At 45.7% G+C, this 22,711-nt stretch overlaps 1 protein-coding gene across 11 annotated transcripts in view; it reads right to left on the bottom strand.

Annotated features, from left to right (window-relative positions):
* Positions 1–22,711, bottom strand: part of TSNARE1 (t-SNARE domain containing 1) — a 464,136-nt gene that overhangs the window by 293,019 nt on the left and 148,406 nt on the right. For all 11 annotated transcript variants that reach the window (XM_069005568.1, XM_069005575.1, XM_069005573.1 and 8 more), the window contains 2 exons: positions 12,550–12,627; positions 5,440–5,509 (listed from right to left, as the gene is read on the bottom strand). In XM_069005568.1, coding sequence (XP_068861669.1) covers positions 5,440–5,509; positions 12,550–12,627 — 148 coding nt within the window. The remainder of the gene's footprint in view (positions 1–5,439; positions 5,510–12,549; positions 12,628–22,711) is intronic.

Consider the following 22,711-nt stretch of genomic DNA (forward strand, 5'->3'; position numbering starts at 1 on the left):
GGACTGAGTCCAGAGGAGAACACAAAGATGCTCTGAGGGTTGGAGTCCCTCTGCTCTGGAGAACAGCTGGGAGAGCTGGGGGTGCTCACCTGGAGAAGAGAAGGCTCCAGGGAGACCTTAGAGCCCCTTCCAGTGCCTAAAGGAGCTCCAAGAGAGCTGGAGAGGGACTTTGGACAAGGGACGGAGTGACAGGGCAAAGGGGAATAACTTTGAACTGAGAAAGGCAAGTTGGGCATTGGGAAGTAATCCCTGGCTGTGAAGGTGCTGAGGCCCTGGCACAGGTTTCCCAGAGAAGCTGTGGATGCCCCATCCCTGGAAGTGTCCAGGGCCAGGTTGGGTGGAACTTGGAGCAACCTGGATTAATGGAAGGTGTCCCTGTCCATGGAAAGAGCACTGGAACTATACAGTCTTCAAGATCCCATCCAACCCAAACCATTCCATGATTCTCTGACCTTACCAGGATGAGCTGAAGCTTGACAGACTCCAGAGACCAAGAAAATGTTGGCAAGCACCTTTAGGTTCTTACCTATAAGAGGGTGTAACAACCTGTGCCAAGCAAGACTCATAGATTAAGTCCAGCCCATCACAAACTTACTGATTCTATCCTGAATGTCAACATGGGTCAAAAGTGCTTCTACAAATCCAGCAAAGCACCTCAGACTGAGCCTGAGAGCCTTGAAGAGCTCATTCTCACAGTTTAATTGACTCTTGATGTTCATAATGACTTCCAGCTTGGACGTGGATGCTTCTCTTCCCAAAAGCACCCCAAACTGACAATACTTCACCCTGGGCTTCCATCAATTTTAGGCTGGCAAAATAAACTGATGAAGGGATTTTGCTGTTCCCAAAAAAATCTTCTGGTGAGGATGCAAATTTCCTGGGGAAGGGTGAGGAAGATGGAATTCCCTTCAATCCCAGTAAAGAATATAGCAATCTATATATGCATGCCCAAGGAAAAGAGGTGCTCTGTGAAGTTAATATTTGACCAAAAACAGGTAAGAGCAGCAAAACAAAAGCTGAACTTTCAGCCTTTTCCAGGACTCTTGGATTGTCTCACCCTGAAGCAGCTCAGATCTCAAACTCAGCTTCTCCATTTGGAAAATACTTTGAAACGCCTTTATGGCCAAAGGAATTCTCTGCCATGCACCATTTTAACCAAGGTTTTGTATCAGTTCAATAAGAAAAGCAGGTTTGTTCTCTCACACCGTGCAGATGTAGAGCTGAGCCCTCTCTCTGGTGCAGGAAAACATCCTACATATTTCAATAATGTGCACTTCTTAAAAAAAATTAATACCAGTGGGAAAAGTGAGGTGAAATCCAGAAGTCTTTTTTTTTCCTCAAATCAGGAGAAATCGACACTTTTTTTTAGTAAATCTCATCAATGCTAAAATCTCATCAGTGCTAAAAGCCCCAAAAATATCCTTCTTATAACTCCTTCTTGAACAGGCAAGTTCTTCTGCTAGTGACTGGTGAAGGATCCAAAAATGCCATGGAGTGAAGACTCATGGGCTATATCCCAGACACACCTGAAAATGGGTAATGAGCTGTGATTGTGACTCAATGCTCTTATTCCTCTTGACACACGGTCAAATGTCCAGAAAGGTGAGAAACTCCTCTCTGAGGTGAGCAGTGCAGGCAGCCTGGTTTGGAAAGCTCAGACCACTTCTGTAGCCACCCAGCCTCCAAGGAAAGGACATCAAGGACCTTTCATTGCCACTTCAAGCTCAATCTCGTGTCTTCCAGGTAGTCAGCAAATGCCTCTTGCAGCCCACATGGCCACTTTGCTTTTCTTGAGATCACAGTAAGACAGGGTCGGGTTGTGTGAAAATGAAAGATTTTAAAATTTTTTTTTCTTCTTCTAACACACTTCTCAGAGAGCATTTTCTGGGTTACAGGGATGTGTTCACTTCCAGCCACTTTGTGGAGGATGCTGGGAGACCAACCAGCCACACCAGTCAAAAGAAAAGAGACTGACTCTTGGAGACAGTGCTCTACCTGGGTGTTTAATTTGATTTGCCTAAATTAAAAGCTCATTACCTTCAGTGCCTAATGTTGGAGAACCCCCTCATCCCACATGCTCTGGCTAAGGAGGCAGATAAATGCCTTGGGAGCCTGGATTATTAAACCAAAGGTCAGAGAAAAAAACCAAATCAATCGATTTTTCCTGTGTCACTGGAGGAAGCCTCAGCTTTGCCTCCTGGCCTTAGCTCCACAGCTCAGCTCCATGCACCTTTTTTTCCTTTTTCTCCCACTCCATTCCCAATTAATCCAGGGCCAGTTGCATTCAGCCAAGAGTTTTGTATGGGCATTTATGTTTTACTTGCCAGGACATCCAGCTCCAAGCATGCAGCACACAAATATTTGTGCTGGCTCTGGGAAGAGCTTTGACCAGGATTATTCACTTTGGGTCCCATATACACCCTGCTCACAGCAGCAGCAAAGTCTGTCTCACTGACTAGAGCTGGCACTCCACTTGAGAGAAACTCTCCCAAATTCACTCGCCACAGATACAATCCTTATTCTGAAAGACTCAGCTCTCAAAAGCAGAGAAACTATTTCAGAATAGGGAATAGCCCAATTTGACAGTAAGAATCCTGCCTTCATCTCATGCCTTTGTGAGTCATGCTCTTAAGAGGCAGAAAGTCTGCATGAATTTGAAAAGGAATCAGGTAACTTTGGTCTTTTTTTTTTTTTTTTCTGTTTTAGCAGGACCCTACTGCTAGGTAAGCAAAAAAACTTCTGCAGTTTACAGTCCAAAGCAGCTGAATGTCCTGTGTGGCAGAACAATTCACCATTAATCCCTATTCCCAAATACTCTGCCTTCCCTCATCTGCCTAATTTTAGGCAGCCTCATTTTAGGCAGAGTGACAGCCACTTAACAAGAAAGTAGAAACTGTGGCAATTTTACTACTTAGATACCCAAAACCATGGTCGTTTTCCTGACAGCCAGGGCTATAAACCCGCCAAATGTTCCCTCACTGCTCCCATCTTCCAAGCTAGAGGGTGTTCAAGGAGAGACATACATCAGCCTCTGAAGGAAAGGGGTCAAGTGGCAGAGGAGGAAGATTAAGCCATGATTTGCAGCCGGGGAAGCAGAAAGCTCTGCCCCAAAGGTCTCACCTGAAGAGCTGACCCTCCTGAGCAGAGATCTACGCAGCCCTGCCAGCTCTCCTGATTCATGGCACACTGCTTTTTGCTGGTGCAGCTCTCACAAGAGACAAGCAGAGGTGCTTGTAGAGCACTCGAGGCTGTTTGCCTGCATTGGTGATGAAAAAGGGGGGGCAGTGGAAGGACACGTCAGTGTCAGGACAGGATGAGAGAAAGGGAGGATTGAGGGGAAGGGAGCTGCTGGTCCTCTTCAGCAGAGCACCCTGGAACTGTTCTGTCTGGAGATACAAGAAGTCAAATGGGAGAAATGGGAGACCTGCTAGAGCATGGGGAGAGGGGATGAACCGGGAGACAGCTGGGGGAATTCTGGGGCTGATGACAGGGATAGGGAAGCACAGTTAAAACTGAAAAAAAGCTGCATTAACTATCTGGACAATTAATGGTAATTCCATGATCAAAAAATAATTAGTGCAATAGATGCCTTATGCATCTATTTATGTAACTGCTCAGGAAAGGGGAAAATTATCCATCCATGTTTCTGGAATGCTCTGAAGAGTCGAGGAATTGATTATTTAATTTAAAAAAAAAAGAATAGTTTAGGAGAGCAGACACGGTATCTGCATGATGCAGAGTCTTTCCTGGGTTAAGGATCTTCAGCAGTTATTAAGGTGCTTTATGCTGCAAATAATTTTGTACATGTAAACATCTTTCCTGATTACATCGATCTCCACAGGCTGAGTTTATACTCTTACATCCTCTCCAATCTCCTAAATTTACTTTCAAATCTTCTGACTATTACTATTACTATTTTTAATCCTCTGGTTTGCAAAACAGAGTATATGTGAATTAGGGCAGATCTGATGCCCTGATGAAAACAGTGGATTGGAGAGAAAAGGAGAGACACTGCAAACAGGTCTGAGAGTTTATATTGCATGGAGAAGGTCAGCCAAGTCCATCAGGCAAATATAGAAATAAACCCCAAATTCTCCTCTTTCTTCTCATCCAAGTCTCAGCAGGAACTGCAGTCACACACACGAAATCAGAGCCATATCCTAAACACTTGGTTTTTGTGCGCAAGCTCCATGAAGGGAGGCACCTTTAATAAATTGTGCTACATTTGGAAAAGCCATTTGAATTCTGTAATTAGCACACATACAGTGAGAGCTAACTGTACGTGTTTGTGTGTACACAGCTCTGGAAGAGGCAGTTTAATGAACTGTATCTACTGCAACTGCAATGCAAGTTTCATTTTGTCAGTGTTGTGCCACATGATGCTGTGATGCGGCTTCCAACAGCACAACACACTTCTCCTCCTACAAAATCTTCTTCCCTCTTTTTTTTTTCATGGAATTGTGGAATAGTTTGGGTTGGAAGGGACATTAAAGATCACCTGGTTCCAACACCCCCTGCCATGGGCAGGGACACCTTCCACTATCCCAGATTGCTCCAAGCCCCATCCAACCTGGCCTCGGACACTTCCAGGGATGGGGCAGCCACAGCTTCTCTGGGCAACCTGTGCCAGGGCCTCAGCACCCACACAGGGAAGAATTCCTTCCTAATATCCAATCAAAACCTGCTGCCTTTCAGTTTGAAGCCACTCCCCCTTGTTCTGTCACTACAGGCCCCTGTCACAAGTCCCTTTTCTCTTTCCTCTTGGGTTCACGTACCTTGGCCAAGTGGAACTGGGGGGTAAAAGAAAAGGCAAAAGAAAAAACTACACAAACATCTGTTTAGGTTTAACTCCAGCCAGCAATTAGCCTCCCACAGCTGCTCATTCACTCCTTACTCACTGGTGTGGTGGGGTGAGGTGAGAAGCGGGAAAGGCCTTAACTCTGTAAGAAATGCTCAGCAGTAACTAAAAAATCCCTGGATTATCAACACTGCTTTCATTACAAATCCAAAACATAGCCTCACACTGGCTATTGTGAAGAAAATTATCTCCATGCCAGCCAAAACCAGCACAGTTTCCTACTCCGGCTTCACTTTAAAAATAAATAACCACCACCCCCAACAACAAGAAAACAACAAAACCCAGAAAAATAACAACACCTACAGAACCACAGAGTGTCCTCTTTCACTGTGGGCCGTCTTTTTTGTGTTATCTCCACACCATTGTCTGCCACCTGAAACCAGCACAAGCAAAGCTTTATACGATCAATACACATCCTATTGCCATTAATCACCAACAGAAACGGAAAAAAGCGAAGTAATCCTGACAAAAACATGTCCAGCTATAATAAAAGGATGGAATAAAGGGTGAGGATAGATGAGGGGGAAAAAATGGAAAGGCTGGGACAAAGAAAGATATGCAACAATTTAAAATAAACTCACAGTCCATCCTGCAGCTCTTGAGTATCATTTGAGGTCCCCAGGGATCGAAGACTTCTTTCCAGAGAGGTCACTGTCAACAGCAGAGAAAGAAAAGATAAAGAAGCAGTACACCTTTTCAGAGAAAAAAAAAAAAAACCAAACTGGATCTTAGTTCTGTTGTTTGTCTTTTAATTTTATTTTATTTTTAAAAAAAATACAATGAAGTATTTGAAAAAGTAACCTGTGAGAGAAACGGGACAACGTCTACCAATAGCCATTGCCACAGAATGATAAACTGGGTCCTATGAAAGCATAAATGGTGAATCCATGTATAACATTCCATGACGGGATGGAATATGACCCCTTGTCAGGAAAACCTCATTTCCATGGACCTTGCACAGATCTCTGACTCCTCCAGCCCTGAGGTGATACAGAACTGTGCACGGAGCATCTGCAGCTGGAAACGTGCCCCTGATGAAGAGGCAAGAAATTGCATAATAGCTATTTATTGCTCTGAATAATAATTAAGAGGAGGAACACTGATGTCTACTCTGATATTTTCCACCTTCTTGTTCAAGACTTTAACAGTCAAAATGTTGTCTCTGTCTCTCTTTTGGCTCAGATAAAATGGAGCTGTGATCATCTCCTGTGTTTGTGCTCGACTACTTCTTGGCTTTTCCATCAGGAGAAGAGAATACTCTACCTTAAAAGCAGCTGGAAGGTGGAAACATAGTTTGCTTTGTAATTTGCAATGACTTCAGATTTAAAAAAAAAAAAAAAAAAAAAGTATGTGTATATAAAAGCAGAAATCTAGCAGTACTGTTGTCTTTTTCCACCCTTGATTTTCACTGTCTCAAATTCAATTTCAAATTAACAACAGGTCACTACTTTTGGACTTAGCACAGTGAGCAAGAAAAGCACTTCAAGATTTCCCACAATGGAACATGTTAAATAAATTACATTCTTGGTATTTGCATGTGGGATTTCTCTCAGGACGTTTCCAGTTGTAAAAACCCATAACCCATTATCAGTCACGCTTCAATATTTAAGGATAGAAAGAAGAACAGATTAGAAACATGGCTCAATTATTTCTGCAGAAATTTAAGAAATCCTCTGTTTTAATGATTCTGCAGACTTGGACTTGGCCTGTAATTTTGAACAAGCCATTTAATTATATTTCCACTGACAAAATCCTCTCTTCTCTTTTGGGTTCTGCTGGCTTGACACCAAAAGTCACTAAACAGCATAAAAAGTTACTAATGTGCCTGAACTACATGAATATTCAAAAAAAACCTTGAATACCACCATGTATTTCCACCAATGCTAGTTCTCAGTAACAGTTTTTACTGCTGAGTTTGGAGATTCAGTAAGATAAAGCCTCAAGGAATTGTCTATAACTGAGCTAATAATTACTCTTTGCTGGAAGTACAATGTTTTAAAGAATAAATTGGAAATTTTCACTAATAACCATTTGCTTCTGTAGAAGGACAGCACTAACCCTGCAGAGATCTCATGGATATTATAATTCCCTCTTTCCCTGTCCACAATCCTAACAAATCAATTTCCCATGGAATCCACATGCTGTCCAGGTCAAATACAAAGTCTTGCATCAACTAAAAATACTTTTGGACCCATCAACCCTTTGGAACAAAGCAGAGTGTCGTCCTTGGAGAACAGACAGCAAGCTGAGGTGAAGAAAAGACCTGTGAGGACATTGAATTTGTAAGAACAAGTTAACATCATGTGTGCAACTCCAAAACAAAACCAGCAGCTACAGCATCCATGAACCTTTCTAACCTGACCTGCAAAAATAAGGACAATTCCAAGTGAGTTTTGCTGCTGCCTGCTTTGGAGAAGACTGGAGTGAGAAGCAGCTTTCCTACTGTACAAAACAGTTCAAGACTTCACACTCACACCATTGTACACTGAGGCAAATCAAGGAGCTGTCAGATTTGTTCAATATTTTAGAAAACCCACAAAAAGGTGAAAAGAATCTGAGACATAAATGCAAGAGGTGAGGAAAGCGTTTGTCAGTCAGATGAGAAAGTGACCTGGGATTAAGTTCTTATCCAATAATTTTACCTAATATTCCAGTTCAAACATAGTATTTAGACAACTAAATAAATGTCAGTTATCTCAAAATGACGAGTTATGCACTCTGGAGGAGCCAAAGGTCACCATTTGATATAACCTTCATCTGGAAAATAGCAGGACTAAGACTCCAGCATGAGTCTCCTGAATCCCAGGAAAGCCAAAAGTATCCTGGGCTACCTCAAAAAAGGAGTGGCCAGAAGCTCAATGGAGCTGATTCTCCCCCTCTACCCTCCTCCCATGAGACCCCACCTCGACTGCATCCAGCTCTGAAACCCCCAACACAAGAAGGATGTTGATCTGTTGGAGCAAATCCAGAGGCAGCCACGGAGATGATCACAGGGCTGGAGCCCCTCTGCCCTGGAGCCAGGCCAGGACAGCTGGGATTGTTCAGCCTGGGGAGGAGAAGGCTCCAGAGAGAACTGGAGAGGAGCTTTGGAGAAGGGCATGAAGTGATAGGACAAGGGGGAGAGGATTTACACTGATGGAGGACAGGTTCAGACTGGATATTAGGAAGAAATTCTTTACTGTGAGTGTAGTAAGGCCCTGGCACAGGTTGCCCAGAGAAGCTGTGGCTGCCCCATCCCTGGAAGTGTTCAAGGCCAGGTTGGATGGGGCTTGGAGCAATCTGGGATAGTGGAAGGTGTCCCTGCCCCATGGCAGGAGGTTGGAAACAAGTGATCTCCAACCTTTCCAATCCAAGCCATTCTATGATTCTGTAATTAAATCTGAGCTACTCTGGGCTAAATCTAACTTGCTTTGACCAAGAATGACTTTATCAAAATCTGTGCAGTTCTTGTGCTGGGTATGGAATATCCCTCTCCAGGTACCAGTTCTGGTAATGTGAGCAGTAATTTGACCAGAGGAGCAAAACATCAAGCTCTGCTGGAAGGATGTGTGAAGCCATTCTTAAAACAGGAATCTTATTTTAAAAGCCTTGTACTTTTTGTTATTAAAAGGCACGCCCGAGTCCTCCAGGATGAGACACACTCACAAGGCATCAGTGATGTTGGAGCTGCACTGATTTACTGAACGGAGAGCTTGGCCTGAGCTGTCTGTGCCATTGCAATCCTTAAATCAGGGGGGGATAAGAAACCATCCTGAGATGGCCATGGAGACTCTATCACACCTGAGGGATCTGGAAAAATCCTTTACTCAGCCTTTAAGATCCAGGTAATGGGACTGCACATGGTACCAACCTGTTATGGGTAGTCATTAATGAGTGAGGAGCAGGAATTAGAGAGGCAAGAGACCCATTAGAGAGTTTAGGTTCTCCATCTGGCCAGCACAAGTCTGATTCCTCCAGTATATTCTCCACAGATCAGACAAGCAACTTCATTTAGGGGTGTTATTTATTGTACTTATTTATAAGACACTTACTAAGAGGCAGCTAAAAGTTATACATGAAAAAATGCAAAGCCTTGATAAAATTATGTAGAAAAAAACCACATAAATGAGACAAATTCAGGCAGTAGTTGAGCTTCTTTTTGTGTCCTGATAGGAAAATCAACTAAATTAAAAAAAAAAAAAAAAAAAACCCAGACAAAACATAAAAGTTGCAAAAGTCAAGGCACTATGTGACAAGCTGGTCTCATGGAAGGTGTCCCTGCCCATGGCAGGGGGTTGGAACAAGATGACCTTTAAGGTCCCTTCCAACCCAGACCATTCTATGACTCTTTGATTCTATGAACCTTCCCCATTTTCAACAGGGACAGCCCCAAAAGATTAAGAGAGAGAAAGCAGATGCAAAGATTAGGAAAAATCTCCCTCTACCCCCTCACACTTCTGTAAGAGATGGCATCAAAAAAAGTCTATAAGCTCATGACCTGGCAGGAGAGTGATTCAGTAGCACATAAACAGAACCAGCTGTTCTGGCTAAGATTTTTATTCAACAAATAAGGAAGATTTCCATTTTCAGGGCAGAAAAAGGGAGTAGGAAGCATTTATAGGTGAGAACAGCCACCATCAACTCAGAGCTATAAACTCCCCTTTGGTCAGGAAGCAAGTCCTGAAGTGACCAAGAAGAATTTAAGTCACCCCAAAGGCTCAGAATTCTGCAAAAAGAATAAGGACAGCAAAGAGGGACAAAGTACACAGTGTTTATTACTTCTGCAGTGTTACTCAATAAAATTCAATGGTGCTTTAAAATCCCGGTACAAAGTTGACTTCTTGTTTCATTAAAAATAGTCATTCCCCAAAGACATAAAAAGTATTGCTGAGGTAGGCCACAACCTGGGATTTTTAGAACCTAAACAACAAAAGCATAACATGGCCAGCTCCTGACAGCTTGGAACAGCCCGGCCAGGGAAGGGGTGAAGTCACAATTCCTGGGAGCGTTCAAAAATAAATCAACAAGGCACTTCACAAGGTTTAGTGGCCTTGGTGGCATTCAGCCAAAGCTTGGACTTGGAGATCTTAGAGGTCTTTTCCACCCTTAATGGTTCTATGACTCCATGATTCTCTGATCTTTAGCACCCCAAGAGGGAGAAGAGCCTTTCAGGTGCATGGTTTGATCTCCAAACACAGTGGGGAACCTGAAAAACCCCTGAGAGGCTGCAGAAAGCCAGGAAAAGGAGGGAAAGAGGAGCTGTGATGGGATTTATGAATTTGTAGGATGTTCAACACACCACACCTGGCACAAGAGGAGTAACCCCATCATCTGCTGAGCATCTGGAATGTAGCTGCTCGTTCCTTGCTCAGCCACTTTCAGGGTGCTACACAAACAACAGCACTGACTTATTCTCCATCCTCCAAGTCAGAGCTTCCTGAGCTTCCTGAAGAGACTTTATGGTACAGAAAGAATCATGGGCATTCTTCCCCATTTTCTAACCCTCAAAAGTTCTTTACCTAAAGTGGATTATCTCTGCCAGATCTTAGCAGTGCTCTCAGCACTCCTGAAAAGCTTTACCCACTTTTTTGGGGAAAGGCAGTAAAAAAATAAACTGAATGAAACTGGTTTTATCAGACAAAAAATACTATGGGTAGTGAACAGAGCAACAACACTAGAGTATCTTATGGGTATTTCTTCAACCTGAAAGCACTTTAAAAGGCATTATAGATTCATAGATTCATAGATTTTAAAAGCCAGAGAGAGCAATTCTGATTATCCAATCTGATTTCCTCCCATAAAATTTTGCCCCATCACTCCCACATCAAGACTGTAGACTGCAGCTGGACTAAAGTGTATCTTGTAAAAAGACATTTGAATCTTGATTGAAAGGTTCGTGGCAAAGCCAAATCCATCGAGCCCCCTCCATAAGCAGTTCTAATGGCTGCTTATCCTCATGCAGAAGGATTGAATTTGTGTAGCTTTAATTCCTATCTCCTGATCTCCTTCTGTGTGAGAACGACAGATTAACGAGCCCCTTGCTATCTATTTGATGTCTTTCTTCCTAGAGAGGTGCTTACCACGATCGAGTCCCCTTAGACGTCTCAAACAGAAATTGGGATGGCACGAATTTTAAGGTCTGATTTTCAGACGTCAAACAGGTTTGGCTTTTCTCTGCACCCTCTCCATTTTTTGCAAAATAATTTTAAGTATGGGCATTGTAATTACCTGCTTCACAGAGCGCTCAATTCAGGCAACTCTTAAGAGAAAACACATCATCACCATCTCAAGAGGAGAAATAACAGCAGCAGAGATTGTCAAACACTAATTGAAGGGGTTAATGCAATTCTAACAAAGAGTGAAAACAGAAATTGGGTGCCATTCACCTTTATGTTTTCTCAGCAGAAACTCCACCGTAGAAGGAGTTGTGATTAAAGCACAGGGACACATCAAGTCAGCCCTAGCCCAGCCAGTTTGGGCAGGAACAGCACACACAGACTCATGAGTAGGTTGCACAACTTCAGTCTGAACCCTCAGTTTGGAAGCAGAAGTGCTGCTACCACTCTCCACTGCCATTGTCAAATTAAAATTATTGGTGCTGGAGCAACAAAAAGTGGTGCTCATGCAGGTATTTCTGTGTGTTGTGGTGTGTTTGTTCACCCACCTGCAAGCCAAGGACCTGTGACCACAGCTGGGAGGTTCAAGCTCCCACAGTGGCCATAATCCCTTTTTTACATGGGATGTGGGTCACCAATACAAGGGTCACTGAACCCTTTTAGTCATGGAAAAACTGGTGCTTGAATTTTCCTGGCAGATGGAGCATACATAGCTCATCAAAAGTAAAGACAACTTTGTTTTAGAAGTTTTTAATTCCATCCTTCTTCTAACAAGGATCCCCTGCTACAGCTGGGGCTCCACCCCTGGGACACACTGGGGAATAATTACACAAATAAGGAGGCACTTAAATCCTTTCCCCACACCTAGGCCAGGCCTCTCTGTCACCCAAGACACAGACAAAACAGACACAGAAGCTGTCCAGGTGGTTCTGAAGCAATTTCAAAGTCTATCATAAAACCAGTTTAGATCCCTGTCTGACATTGGTGTATTTTAGAACTGGGGTACTATGGAATTACCTTCCATTCAGCAATGACAGTTCATATCTGTCTGCAAGATAAATTCCTCTAACAAAACTGATGAGCCAGAGATTGTTCCAAAGGAAAGAAGACTGCATCTCTAGGGACTGGGGAGCCATGAGGAGGAATAGCACCCCTGCCCAGCCTAAAGAGTGAAGAACAGCAGAGTTTTGGTGCTGGTGTTTTTCTAAGGGAGACAGATGTTTTGCAAGCTCATGTGACAGGCTCTGAACGAAGTAGTGCTGCAACATATTGGAAAACGAGCCTGGCTTGTTCCACCTTTCTGAGCTCTAACTCTCTATTGTAACAGATGACACAATTAAAAATAGAAAAAGGATGTGGTCTCAGCAAGGATTGGAATATATCTGTGCCTGTTGGATGGAACATATGGTGGAATATTTTTACATCTTATAAGGAGCTATGTATTGGACATGTGCTGCTGCTCGTGAGATGCAGCAGCAGAAAAGCTGCATTAATATTTGCTCCCTGACAAGAGGAGCTGCCAGGGGCCGTGTCCATGCACAGGAATCATCTGCAGGGCAGCACAGAACGCACCGGGAAACCTTTCATTTTACGCACCATTGGAGTTAATTCGGAAGACATTGGCTGAAGTCTCCTGAAAAAGTTCCTGCAGTTCGCTGGGATCAATCTGGGTGGCTGTGAAGAGAAAAACAGAAAAAAAAACCTGTATTAATACTGGACACCACCAATCACTCTGAAAGGGGGATGGTGCTTTGAAAGGGGGGATGTAGGTTCCTCCGTGCTGCAGAAATTTAGCCCAGGTAGGGCGTTCTGATGCAGCTTTACACAGTGCCTGGTCATGGAACTTGCACTGGACAGACAAACCCAACACCACCAGGACAGTGAAGATGCTGCTGCAACACGGGGGGTGCAGCCCACATGGATTGACATGGCAATTGTAGGGATCATCAGCAATCAGAATAGAAATAATTCCACCTCATTTATGAAGTGGGAGTATCAGAACCACGACTGAACGAGAGACCACAATGCCAAGTGATGGTCAACCAGCACTTTACAGAGCAGGAGGGCCCATGAGCAGGTCCTGCCTATGGAAAAGGGGAGGAAGAAGTGAGCAGAAGGCACCTGCCCCGTGGGGGTCAAAGCTTTTGGGGGGGTGATGCCATGAAGATTTTTTGCCTTTTCTTTTATACCCCTTTGTACCTTTTTACAACTTCTGTATTCTTAGTGCTTTTTGCCTACATTCTTGGACTTGTTTGTTCAGCCAGGAGACCAAACATTTTAGAAGCTTTTTAGGTAGAGGATAGTGTGCCAGACCCCAAGGTCCTCTCCAGGACACATTCTGTAAACTGAGATAGAACCATCCAGGAGAAGGTTCCTTGGGGAGGGGGGCTCACTCAAGCCTCTCGTTGGGGAATCTTTGATAGATCTGCTAATTAGTAACACCTATAATGTTATACCCGATCTATGGTGGGTGTTGTCCTGGGTTGAGGTGTATTCTATTACCATCCTCATGAGCTGTTGAAATCAGGTGGGGCAGTGTCTCCTTGCCTCCTCCCCCCAGACTATCTTTCTGTTAACGGCCCATCATTGTCCTGCTGCATGACTCAGAGATAACTCCCTCTGGACTATCTTCTGTTAACGAGCCTAATCAACACCTGGCCTCATGACTCATTACCCCATTGTGAGATGCTCCATCCAGAGGGAGGAACCAAGCATCCCATCATGGATATAACTGGGACTCTGAGCATCAAAGGGACTCCACTGGATTTCCAGAGGACAGGAGCTACACAGCCACCGCTGGATTTTCTGAGGAAGAGCAGACCCCTTCTACTACAGGATCACCACTTCAGAGGATTGCAGCCACCATTCCACCAGACTGCTACCACTACCCTGCCTAATAGGGACTCAGGTTGTATCTTGACTCTGTCAGTGTTTTCTTTTACTTTCTTTTCCTTTTCTTTAATTTCCATTAAATTGTTATTCTGACTTGGTGCCTCTCACTGGTTTGTTTTCAAACTAATACATAATTTGGCGCCCAACGTGAGGCCTGCTCTGAGAGAAAGTCAGAATTACAATCAGAAACCTATTCACCATGGTGCTCAGCTTGTCTGCATGGGTTCTGTATCTTGCTCTCTATATTTTTCCTCACATGGGGAACTACCTGCCTGTTGTGTTACTCCTGTTAAAACCAGGGACTGGTATGAGAATTGCTTTATTGGTTTATTATGTCTATAGCATAATAACCTGCGAGGCAATGAATACCATTCGGAATATATACTCAGTTTTGTTTGGCTGTCCTAGTCTGGGCTCCTCTGTCTGGGATCTCTTCAACAATCACACCCAGCCCCTGGTGGGAGGAGTAGAGAGTGGTTTCTTCCAGCCTTTCAGGCCAGGCACAGCAGTTTTTGAAAATATTGAGTTCCCTCTGGATGTTAAGGATGGTATAATCTTCTTGTCAGTTCTATTCTCTTTTTTCTCTATGGCCTGCATTGTGTACACCATGCTTAGAAACAGAACGCTACTTAGTGTGGTGCAACGTCTGCTTGAGGAGGAGGTAAAAAGGAGCAAAGCAGCAAATACCATGTCTACACAGACTGCCACACAGAAAGGAACCAAAAGCAAAGCAACCGCACCCATCTCTACGCAGACTGTCACAAAGGAGAAAGGAAGCAAAAGCAAAGCAACCGCATCCATCTCTACGCAGACTGACACAGAGGAGAAAGAAACCAAACGCAAAGCAACCGCATCCATCTCTACGCAGACTGTCACAGAGGAGAAAGAAACCAAATGCAAAGCAACAGCGTCCATCTCTACACAGACTATCACAGAGGAGAAAGGAACCAAATACAAAACAACAGCGTCCATGACTACGCAGACTGACTCAGAGGAGAAAGGAACCAAAAGTACTGTCAGCGTCCCCATGCAAGCCACCACTGAACCAGAACAGCCCAAACCGATTGCAGTTGCCCCCGTGCAGAAGAAGAAATCAAAAAGCAAGTCAGTCCGCATAGTGACTGATGAGGATGCAGCAGGACCTTCGCACCCAGCAGAAGAGGCAGAGCCAGAGATCATCACTCGGTCACTATCCCTGGGTGAGCTGCGTGACCTGCGGAGGGAATTCACACGCCAGACAAACGAGTCCATCCTGACCTGGCTGCTCCGCATTTGGGACGCTGCAGCCAATGACACCATTCTGGACGGAAGTGAGGCCAGGCAGCTGGGATCTCTGTCCCGGGATGTGGTCATTGACCAGGGGATCGGGAGAACCCAAGAAACTCTCAGCCTCTGGCGGCGACTGCTTACAAGTGTCAGGGACAGGTACCTTTGTAAAGAAGACCTCCAGGTGCACCAAGGGAAATGGAGCACAATGGAACAAGGTATCCGGTGCCTGAGGGAATTGGCTGTGCTGGAGATCATTTTCTCAGAAGACGAGAGATTTCCTAAGAGCCCAGATGGTGTCCAGTGCACGTCACAGATGTGGTTGAGGTTCGCACGCCTTGGACCAGAGATATACTCCCGTTACCTGGCAACGCTGCAATGGAGGGAAGGCGAGGACAGGGTGGGCGTCTTGGTGAACAAACTGAGGATTTACGAGGACACCGTCACAGCCCCGTTTCGCACCCATGTCTCATCCGTGGAAACAAGTCTTTCAGCTGAGCAAGTCCGGAGTTTGATTGAAGAAGGCCATCAGAAATTGAAAAAGGAACTTAAGGAAGAGATTTACCAGATCTCGCCAGAACCAACAAGAGTCTCTGCCATTAGGAGCCGGTGTCCCCCAACCAGGGAGAGAGGATACACGCCACGAGGTAATCTCTGGTTTTTCCTTCAGGAACATGGAGAAGACATGAGTAAGTGGCATGGAAAACCCACCTCCTCCTTAGCAGCCAGGGTACGTGAACTAAAAAGAGGGACAACTACCACAAGAAGCGCATCTAGAGTCAACATTGCTCCGGTCTCTCACACACAGAACTCCAGACGATACCAGAATGATAGTATGACTGATCCTCTTGAAGGGACCTCAGGAACATATTCACCGGAAGGGAGCAACATGCACCAGAACCAGGAATAGAGGGGCCCTGCCTCTAGCCAGGTAGAGGAAAGGGATAATCGGGTCTTTTGGACTGTGTGGGTCCGATGGCCTGGCACAGCTGACCCACAAAAATACACGGCTTTGGTTGACACAGGCGCTCAATGTACTCTGATGCCATCAAGGTATGTGGGAGCAGAACCCATTTCCATTTGTGGGGTGACGGGAGGATCCCAGCAGCTGACTGTACTGGAAGCTGAAGTGAGTTTAACTGGGAACGAGTGGCAGAAACACCCCATCGTGACTGGCCCGGAGGCCCCGTGCATTCTCGGCATAGACTATCTCAGAAATGGATATTTCAAGGACCCAAAAGGACATCGTTGGGCTTTTGGGATAGCTGCTGTGGAGACAGAAGATATCAGACAACTGAGTACATTGCCTGGCCTCTCAGATGACCCGTCTGCCGTGGGACTGCTAAGAGTTGAAGAACAACAGGTACCAATCGCCACAGCAACAGTACACCGTCGGCAATACCGCACAGACAGAGACTCTGTGGTTCCCGTCCATGAGATGATTCGTAAACTGGAGAGCCAAGGGGTGGTCAGCAAGGCCCATTCACCTTTCAACAGCCCTATATGGCCAGTGCGTAAGTCCAACGGAGAATGGAGACTGACGGTGGATTACCGTGGCCTGAATGAAGTCACACCACCGTTGAGTGCTGCTGTGCCGGACATGTTGGAACTTCAGTACGAGCTGGAGTCCAAAGCAGCGAAGTGGTACTCCACTATTGACATTGCCAACGCCTTCTTCTCCATTCCTTTGGCAGCAGAATGCAGGCCCCAGTTCGCTTTCACCTGGAGGGGTGTGCAATACACCTGGAACCGACTGCCCCAGGGGTGGAAGCACAGTCCCACCATTTGCCATGGACTGATCCAGACAGCACTGGAAAAGGGTGAGGCCCCAGAACATCTGCAATACATCGACGACATCATCGTGTGGGGAAACACAGCAAAGGAAGTATTTGAGAAAGGAGAGAAAATCATCCAGATTCTCCTGGAAGCTGGCTTTGCCATCAAAAGGAGCAAAGTCAAGGGACCTGCCCAAGAGATCCAGTTCCTGGGAGTAAAGTGGCAAGATGGACGACGTCAGATTCCCACCGAGGTCGTCAACAAGATCACTGCGATGTCTCCACCAACCAGCAAGAAGGAAACACAAGCTTTCCTAGGCGCCATAGGTTTTTGGAGAATGCACATTCCTGAGTACAGCCAGATCGTGAGCCCTCTCTACCTGGTTACCCGCAAGAAGAACGATTTCCACTGGGGCCCAGAACAGCAGCAAGCCTTCGCCCAGATCAAACAGGAAATCGCTCATGCGGTAGCCCTTGGCCCAGTCAGGACAGGACCAGAGGTGAAGAATGTGCTCTACTCTGCAGCCGGGAGCCATGGTCTGTCCTGGAGCCTCTGGCAGAAGGTGCCTGGTGAGACTCGTGGCCGACCACTGGGATTCTGGAGCCGAAGCTACAGAGGATCTGAAGCTAACTACACTCCCACAGAGAAGGAAATCTTGGCCGCCTATGAAGGAGTCCAAGCTGCCTCGGAGGTAATCGGCACAGAGGCACAACTCCTCCTGGCACCCCGACTACCAGTGCTGGGGTGGATGTTCAAGGGAAAGGTTCCTTCCACGCATCACGCCACTGACACCACATGGAGCAAATGGATTGCTCTCATCACACAGCGTGCCCGTATTGGAAACCCGAATCGCCCTGGGATTCTGGAAATTATAACAAACTGGCCTGAAGGTGAGACTTTTGGATTATCTTCTGAAGAAGAGGAAGAGCAAGTGACTCGTGCTGAGGAAGCCCCACCATATAATGAGCTACCGGAGACTGAAAGACGTTATGCCCTCTTCACTGATGGTTCCTGCCGAATTGTAGGCACTAACAGGAAGTGGAAAGCTGCAGTATGGAGCCCCACACGACGAGTTGCACAAGCTACCGAGGGACAAGGTGGATCGAGTCAGGTTGCAGAGCTTAAAGCCGTCCAGCTGGCTTTGGATATTGCTGAACGAGAGAAGTGGCCGAGGCTCTATCTCTACACCGACTCGTGGATGGTAGCTAATGCTCTGTGGGGATGGCTGGTTCGCTGGAGAAAAGCCAACTGGCAGCGCAGAGGGAAACCCATCTGGGCCGCTGAGATTTGGCAGGACATCGCCGCCCGAGTAGAGAAGCTGACCGTGAAGGTTCGACACGTGGATGCGCACGTACCCAAGAGTCGGGCTAATGAAGAACATCGCAACAACGAGCAGGTGGACCGAGCTGCCAAGGTGAAAGTATCACAGGTGGATCTGGACTGGCAGCACAAGGGAGAATTATTCCTAGCTCGTTGGGCCCATGATGCCTCTGGTCATCAGGGGAGAGATGCAACATACCAATGGGCCCGTGACCGAGGGGTGGACCTTACCATGGACAGCATTTCACAGGTCATCCACAGCTGTGAGACCTGTGCTGCAATCAAACAGGCCAAGCGGGTGAAGCCTCTGTGGTACGGTGGACGATGGTCAAAGTACAGGTATGGGGAAGCCTGGCAAGTTGATTACATCACCCTTCCCCAAACTCGCCAAGGCAAGCGCTATGTGTTGACCATGGTTGAAGCAACCACTGGATGGCTGGAGACCTACCCTGTGCCTCATGCTACAGCCCGGAACACCATCTTGGGCCTGGAAAAGCAAGTCCTGTGGAGACATGGCACCCCCGACAGGATCGAGTCAGACAACGGGACTCATTTTAAGAACAGCCTCATCAACACCTGGGCCAGAGAACACGGTATCGAATGGATATATCACATTCCTTATCATGCACCAGCTGCCGGAAAAGTTGAACGCTGCAATGGACTACTTAAAACCACCCTAAAGGCACTTGGTGGGGGGACCTTCAAAAATTGGGAAGCGAACTTAGCGAAGGCCACCTGGATGGTCAATACCCGAGGGTCCATCAATCGAGCTGGTCCTGCCGAGTCTGAACCCTTGCACACAGTGGATGGAGATAGAGTCCCTGTGGTACACCTGAGAGGTATTTTAGGAAGGACTGTTTGGATTAATCCTACCTCAGGCAAAGGCAAACCCATCCGTGGGATTGTCTTTGCTCAAGGACCTGGTTGCACTTGGTGGGTAATGCAAAAAGATGGGGAAACCCGTTGTGTACCACAGGGAGACCTAATCTTAGGTGAGAACGGTGTGTAGGGTTTCATTGTATATATATATATATATGTATGTGTATTTAGAGTTTAAGAAGGTATTGATTTGGGATGATGTAGATGGTAATAGAATAAGGGGTGGATAATGTCCTGGGTTGAGGTGTATTCTATTACCATCCTCATGAGCTGTTGAAATCAGGTGGGGCAGTGTCTCCTTGCCTCCTCCCCCCAGACTATCTTTCTGTTAACGGCCCATCATTGTCCTGCTGCATGACTCAGAGATAACTCCCTCTGGACTATCTTCTGTTAACGAGCCTAATCAACACCTGGCCTCATGACTCATTACCCCATTGTGAGATGCTCCATCCAGAGGGAGGAACCAAGCATCCCATCATGGATATAACTGGGACTCTGAGCATCAAAGGGACTCCACTGGATTTCCAGAGGACAGGAGCTACACAGCCACCGCTGGATTTTCTGAGGAAGAGCAGACCCCTTCTACTACAGGATCACCACTTCAGAGGATTGCAGCCACCATTCCACCAGACTGCTACCACTACCCTGCCTAATAGGGACTCAGGTTGTATCTTGACTCTGTCAGTGTTTTCTTTTACTTTCTTTTCCTTTTCTTTAATTTCCATTAAATTGTTATTCTGACTTGGTGCCTCTCACTGGTTTGTTTTCAAACTAATACAGGTGTGCATTGAGGTGCATTCCACCTGGACGTGTGCACCTAAAGATCCTTAAAATAAATACCGAGGTAAAATCCCTTTTTCCCTTCTAACTGTGCCTGACTCTTGATTTTAAGACCAAGAAAAGGCATCAGCAGGAGGGAGGTGGGAGCTCAGATGGGACCTCCACACATTCCTCTCCTAACCCCCAAGGGAGGCTCCTCTTCCTATTTCTACCTGATAGCTCAAGTGCAAGGGGCAATGAGTCAGTGCCAGGAATTTCTACTGCTGGTGCCCAGAAAAATTCTCACAATTTCATTTCCAAGGTCCACTTTAGCCAAGGTACTCAAATCTGCCCTGCAAGGAGAACACTGAAGTGAGGGTTTGAATATTTTGGGGTTTCAGGGTGGCAGGTGTAGGTGGACTTGTTTGGGGTGTTTTTTGCCTTTTTTTGTTGTAGTATTTTGTTTGTTTGTCTGTTTTAGGTAGTTTTTTGCTTGTTTGTTTGCTTTGTTTTGTGTTTTGTTTTTTAACTTAATTTCCCAACTTTAAAACCCCTGAAATGATTCCAACCTTCTCCACACTTTCATCATCCCCAGAAAAGGAGTGATGTGATGTTGGACTGAGCTATACTAGACAATCACAGAATCACAGAATGGTTTGGGTTGGAAGGGTCCTTCAAGACCATGTCCTTCCACCCCCCTGCCATGGGCAGGGACACCTTCCACTGGACCAGATTGCTCCATCCAACCTGGTCTTGAACACTTCCAGGGATGAGGAGTACACAACCTCTCTGGGCAACCTGTGCCAGGGCCTCACCACCCTCACAGGGAAGAATTTATTCCTAATATCCAATCTAAATCTACCTTCCTTCAGCTTAACACTAATAATTCTGGCTGTGTTAAGTTCATATTACAGAGAAAGGATATGTCACAAAAATAAGATTTAAACAAGCATTTCAATTTTGATTGGGCACAGTCACCAGAGAAACACTCATTTGTAACTATGTCTTTGGCACCAGTTTTATGGCAGCAGCTTTCCAGAAGATTTTCCCGTGGTTTTCAGGCCTATTCTGCCTCCCACCTGTGTCAGCTTTTGTAGGGCTCCCAGAAGCTGCTTTACCTGAAACTTTGGTCACATCCTAAAGCACCCCAGGGCTCCTCCACCCAACACAGCCCAACAGCCCCTGCAATTCCCCAGCTGTTCCTCTGAGGTGAAGCATCACAGACTCAAACAGGGGCTGAGATTAATTTCTTCCAGTCAGCAGACTGGAACTCTGACCTGCTCTTCATCCCTTAACCAGATTTCCCTAAAGCTGCTAAAACACCCCACACCCAATCTGCACCTGGCAGAGCAGAAAGCCAGCGATGGAGCAAGGCAAAAATTAGGGAAATTGGGCAAAATGAGAAGCCTGCTGGATGCAGTGCTCAGGTTACAGCTGAGGATGCATCTCCCAGTGCTGGAGGAGCAGCTGCACACCCAGAGAGATGATTTTCCACTGCTTCTCACACTCACTGAGACGGTTCAGCCCTGTAACAGTTGTAAATAACATCATGGATCAGCCTGTCAGGGTGACACAAATCCAGGGAATTGAATGGTGTTTAATCCAAATGCACAGGGCCTCATTGATAGAGATTTTCCCACTCTTCCCTTCCTGCAATTCCTCCTAAAACAACTGTCCCAGACACTCCTTTCCTTTGCTTTAGAGATGAGGCTGCAGAACAGCAGAGGTTGGCATGGCCTCCCCTGTCCCCCAGGAATGTCACTTGTTACTCACAAGATCCAGCTCTCATTAAATCACTGGCAAAAAGCAGCACAGGATAAGATTTCTAGATCTTTACAGACTCTGATGACCCCGATTTTAGGAGGGGGGAAATCTTGGATTTCCAGGGTGCTAACACGTTCCAGGGAAAACTGATCTGCACATTTTGGGGTAGAACTCATTTTGGATGGGTGGAGGTTTTTTTTGGAGGAGGTGGGGAGGGTTTATTTAACTTCATTATTTCTATTCTTTCCTTAGAAACACTGAATTTACCTCAACAGATTTTTAGCCTGGCCCAGTAATCCTGACTCCATGTGCACTGAGGTACTGGACAAAGCTGCAGATGAACCATGAAGCAACCAAACCAAGGGCTGGCAACTTCCTCAGGACCTCAGTTATAATCACCCAGCTGGGAATCACCCAAATAATCCAGACTGCAGACTTCAGTGTGTTCCCATGTGGGGACACTCCTGCACAGCATCCAGCAGGTACCTCTGAGGACTCATTTAAAACGCCAAAGTCACACCAAGACCAAAGATGAAATATCCCAAATGTTGCAAAAGGCAGGAGAAGCACCAATTTCACTGCACAGACTGTGCACACCTGAGAAAGAAACACCGAGCAACACTGGGAGTCCAGAGTTGTTCCATGAAGTTAAAAACTACCCAAAAATTCAGGTGCTAATTTGGGAGGGTGAGATTTATTTTTATTTATTGGTGAGAGACCAATTTTCTCACCCCGTGCCACAATTCCCTAATGGAAAAGAGGCAAAATATAACAGGACAATAGGACCATACTCTGGTGTTAGGACCATACTCTGAATAAATGGAAATACTTCATTTTTTGAGCCTCCATGTATTCACTGTAGTGAAGATTATTTATTCATTTAAATGAAAGAGGACTGTGAGGTTATGAACTCCCCCTCAAAGGCCTCTCAGTCCACACCTATCCAACAGCACCCACAATCACCCTCCCACCTAAAGAAATGCAAATTAAATCTAAAAAAAAACCCCAACAAGGCAAATGAAACCTTTGTCCAAAATTTCCAAACAATTACTTAGAAAATGCAATTGTTGGAGAATGTTTTTTTCTGAGGAAACTGCACTCT

This window comes from Aphelocoma coerulescens, chromosome 2, assembly GCF_041296385.1.
Source record: "Aphelocoma coerulescens isolate FSJ_1873_10779 chromosome 2, UR_Acoe_1.0, whole genome shotgun sequence".
Classification (NCBI taxonomy): Eukaryota; Metazoa; Chordata; class Aves; order Passeriformes; family Corvidae; genus Aphelocoma; species Aphelocoma coerulescens.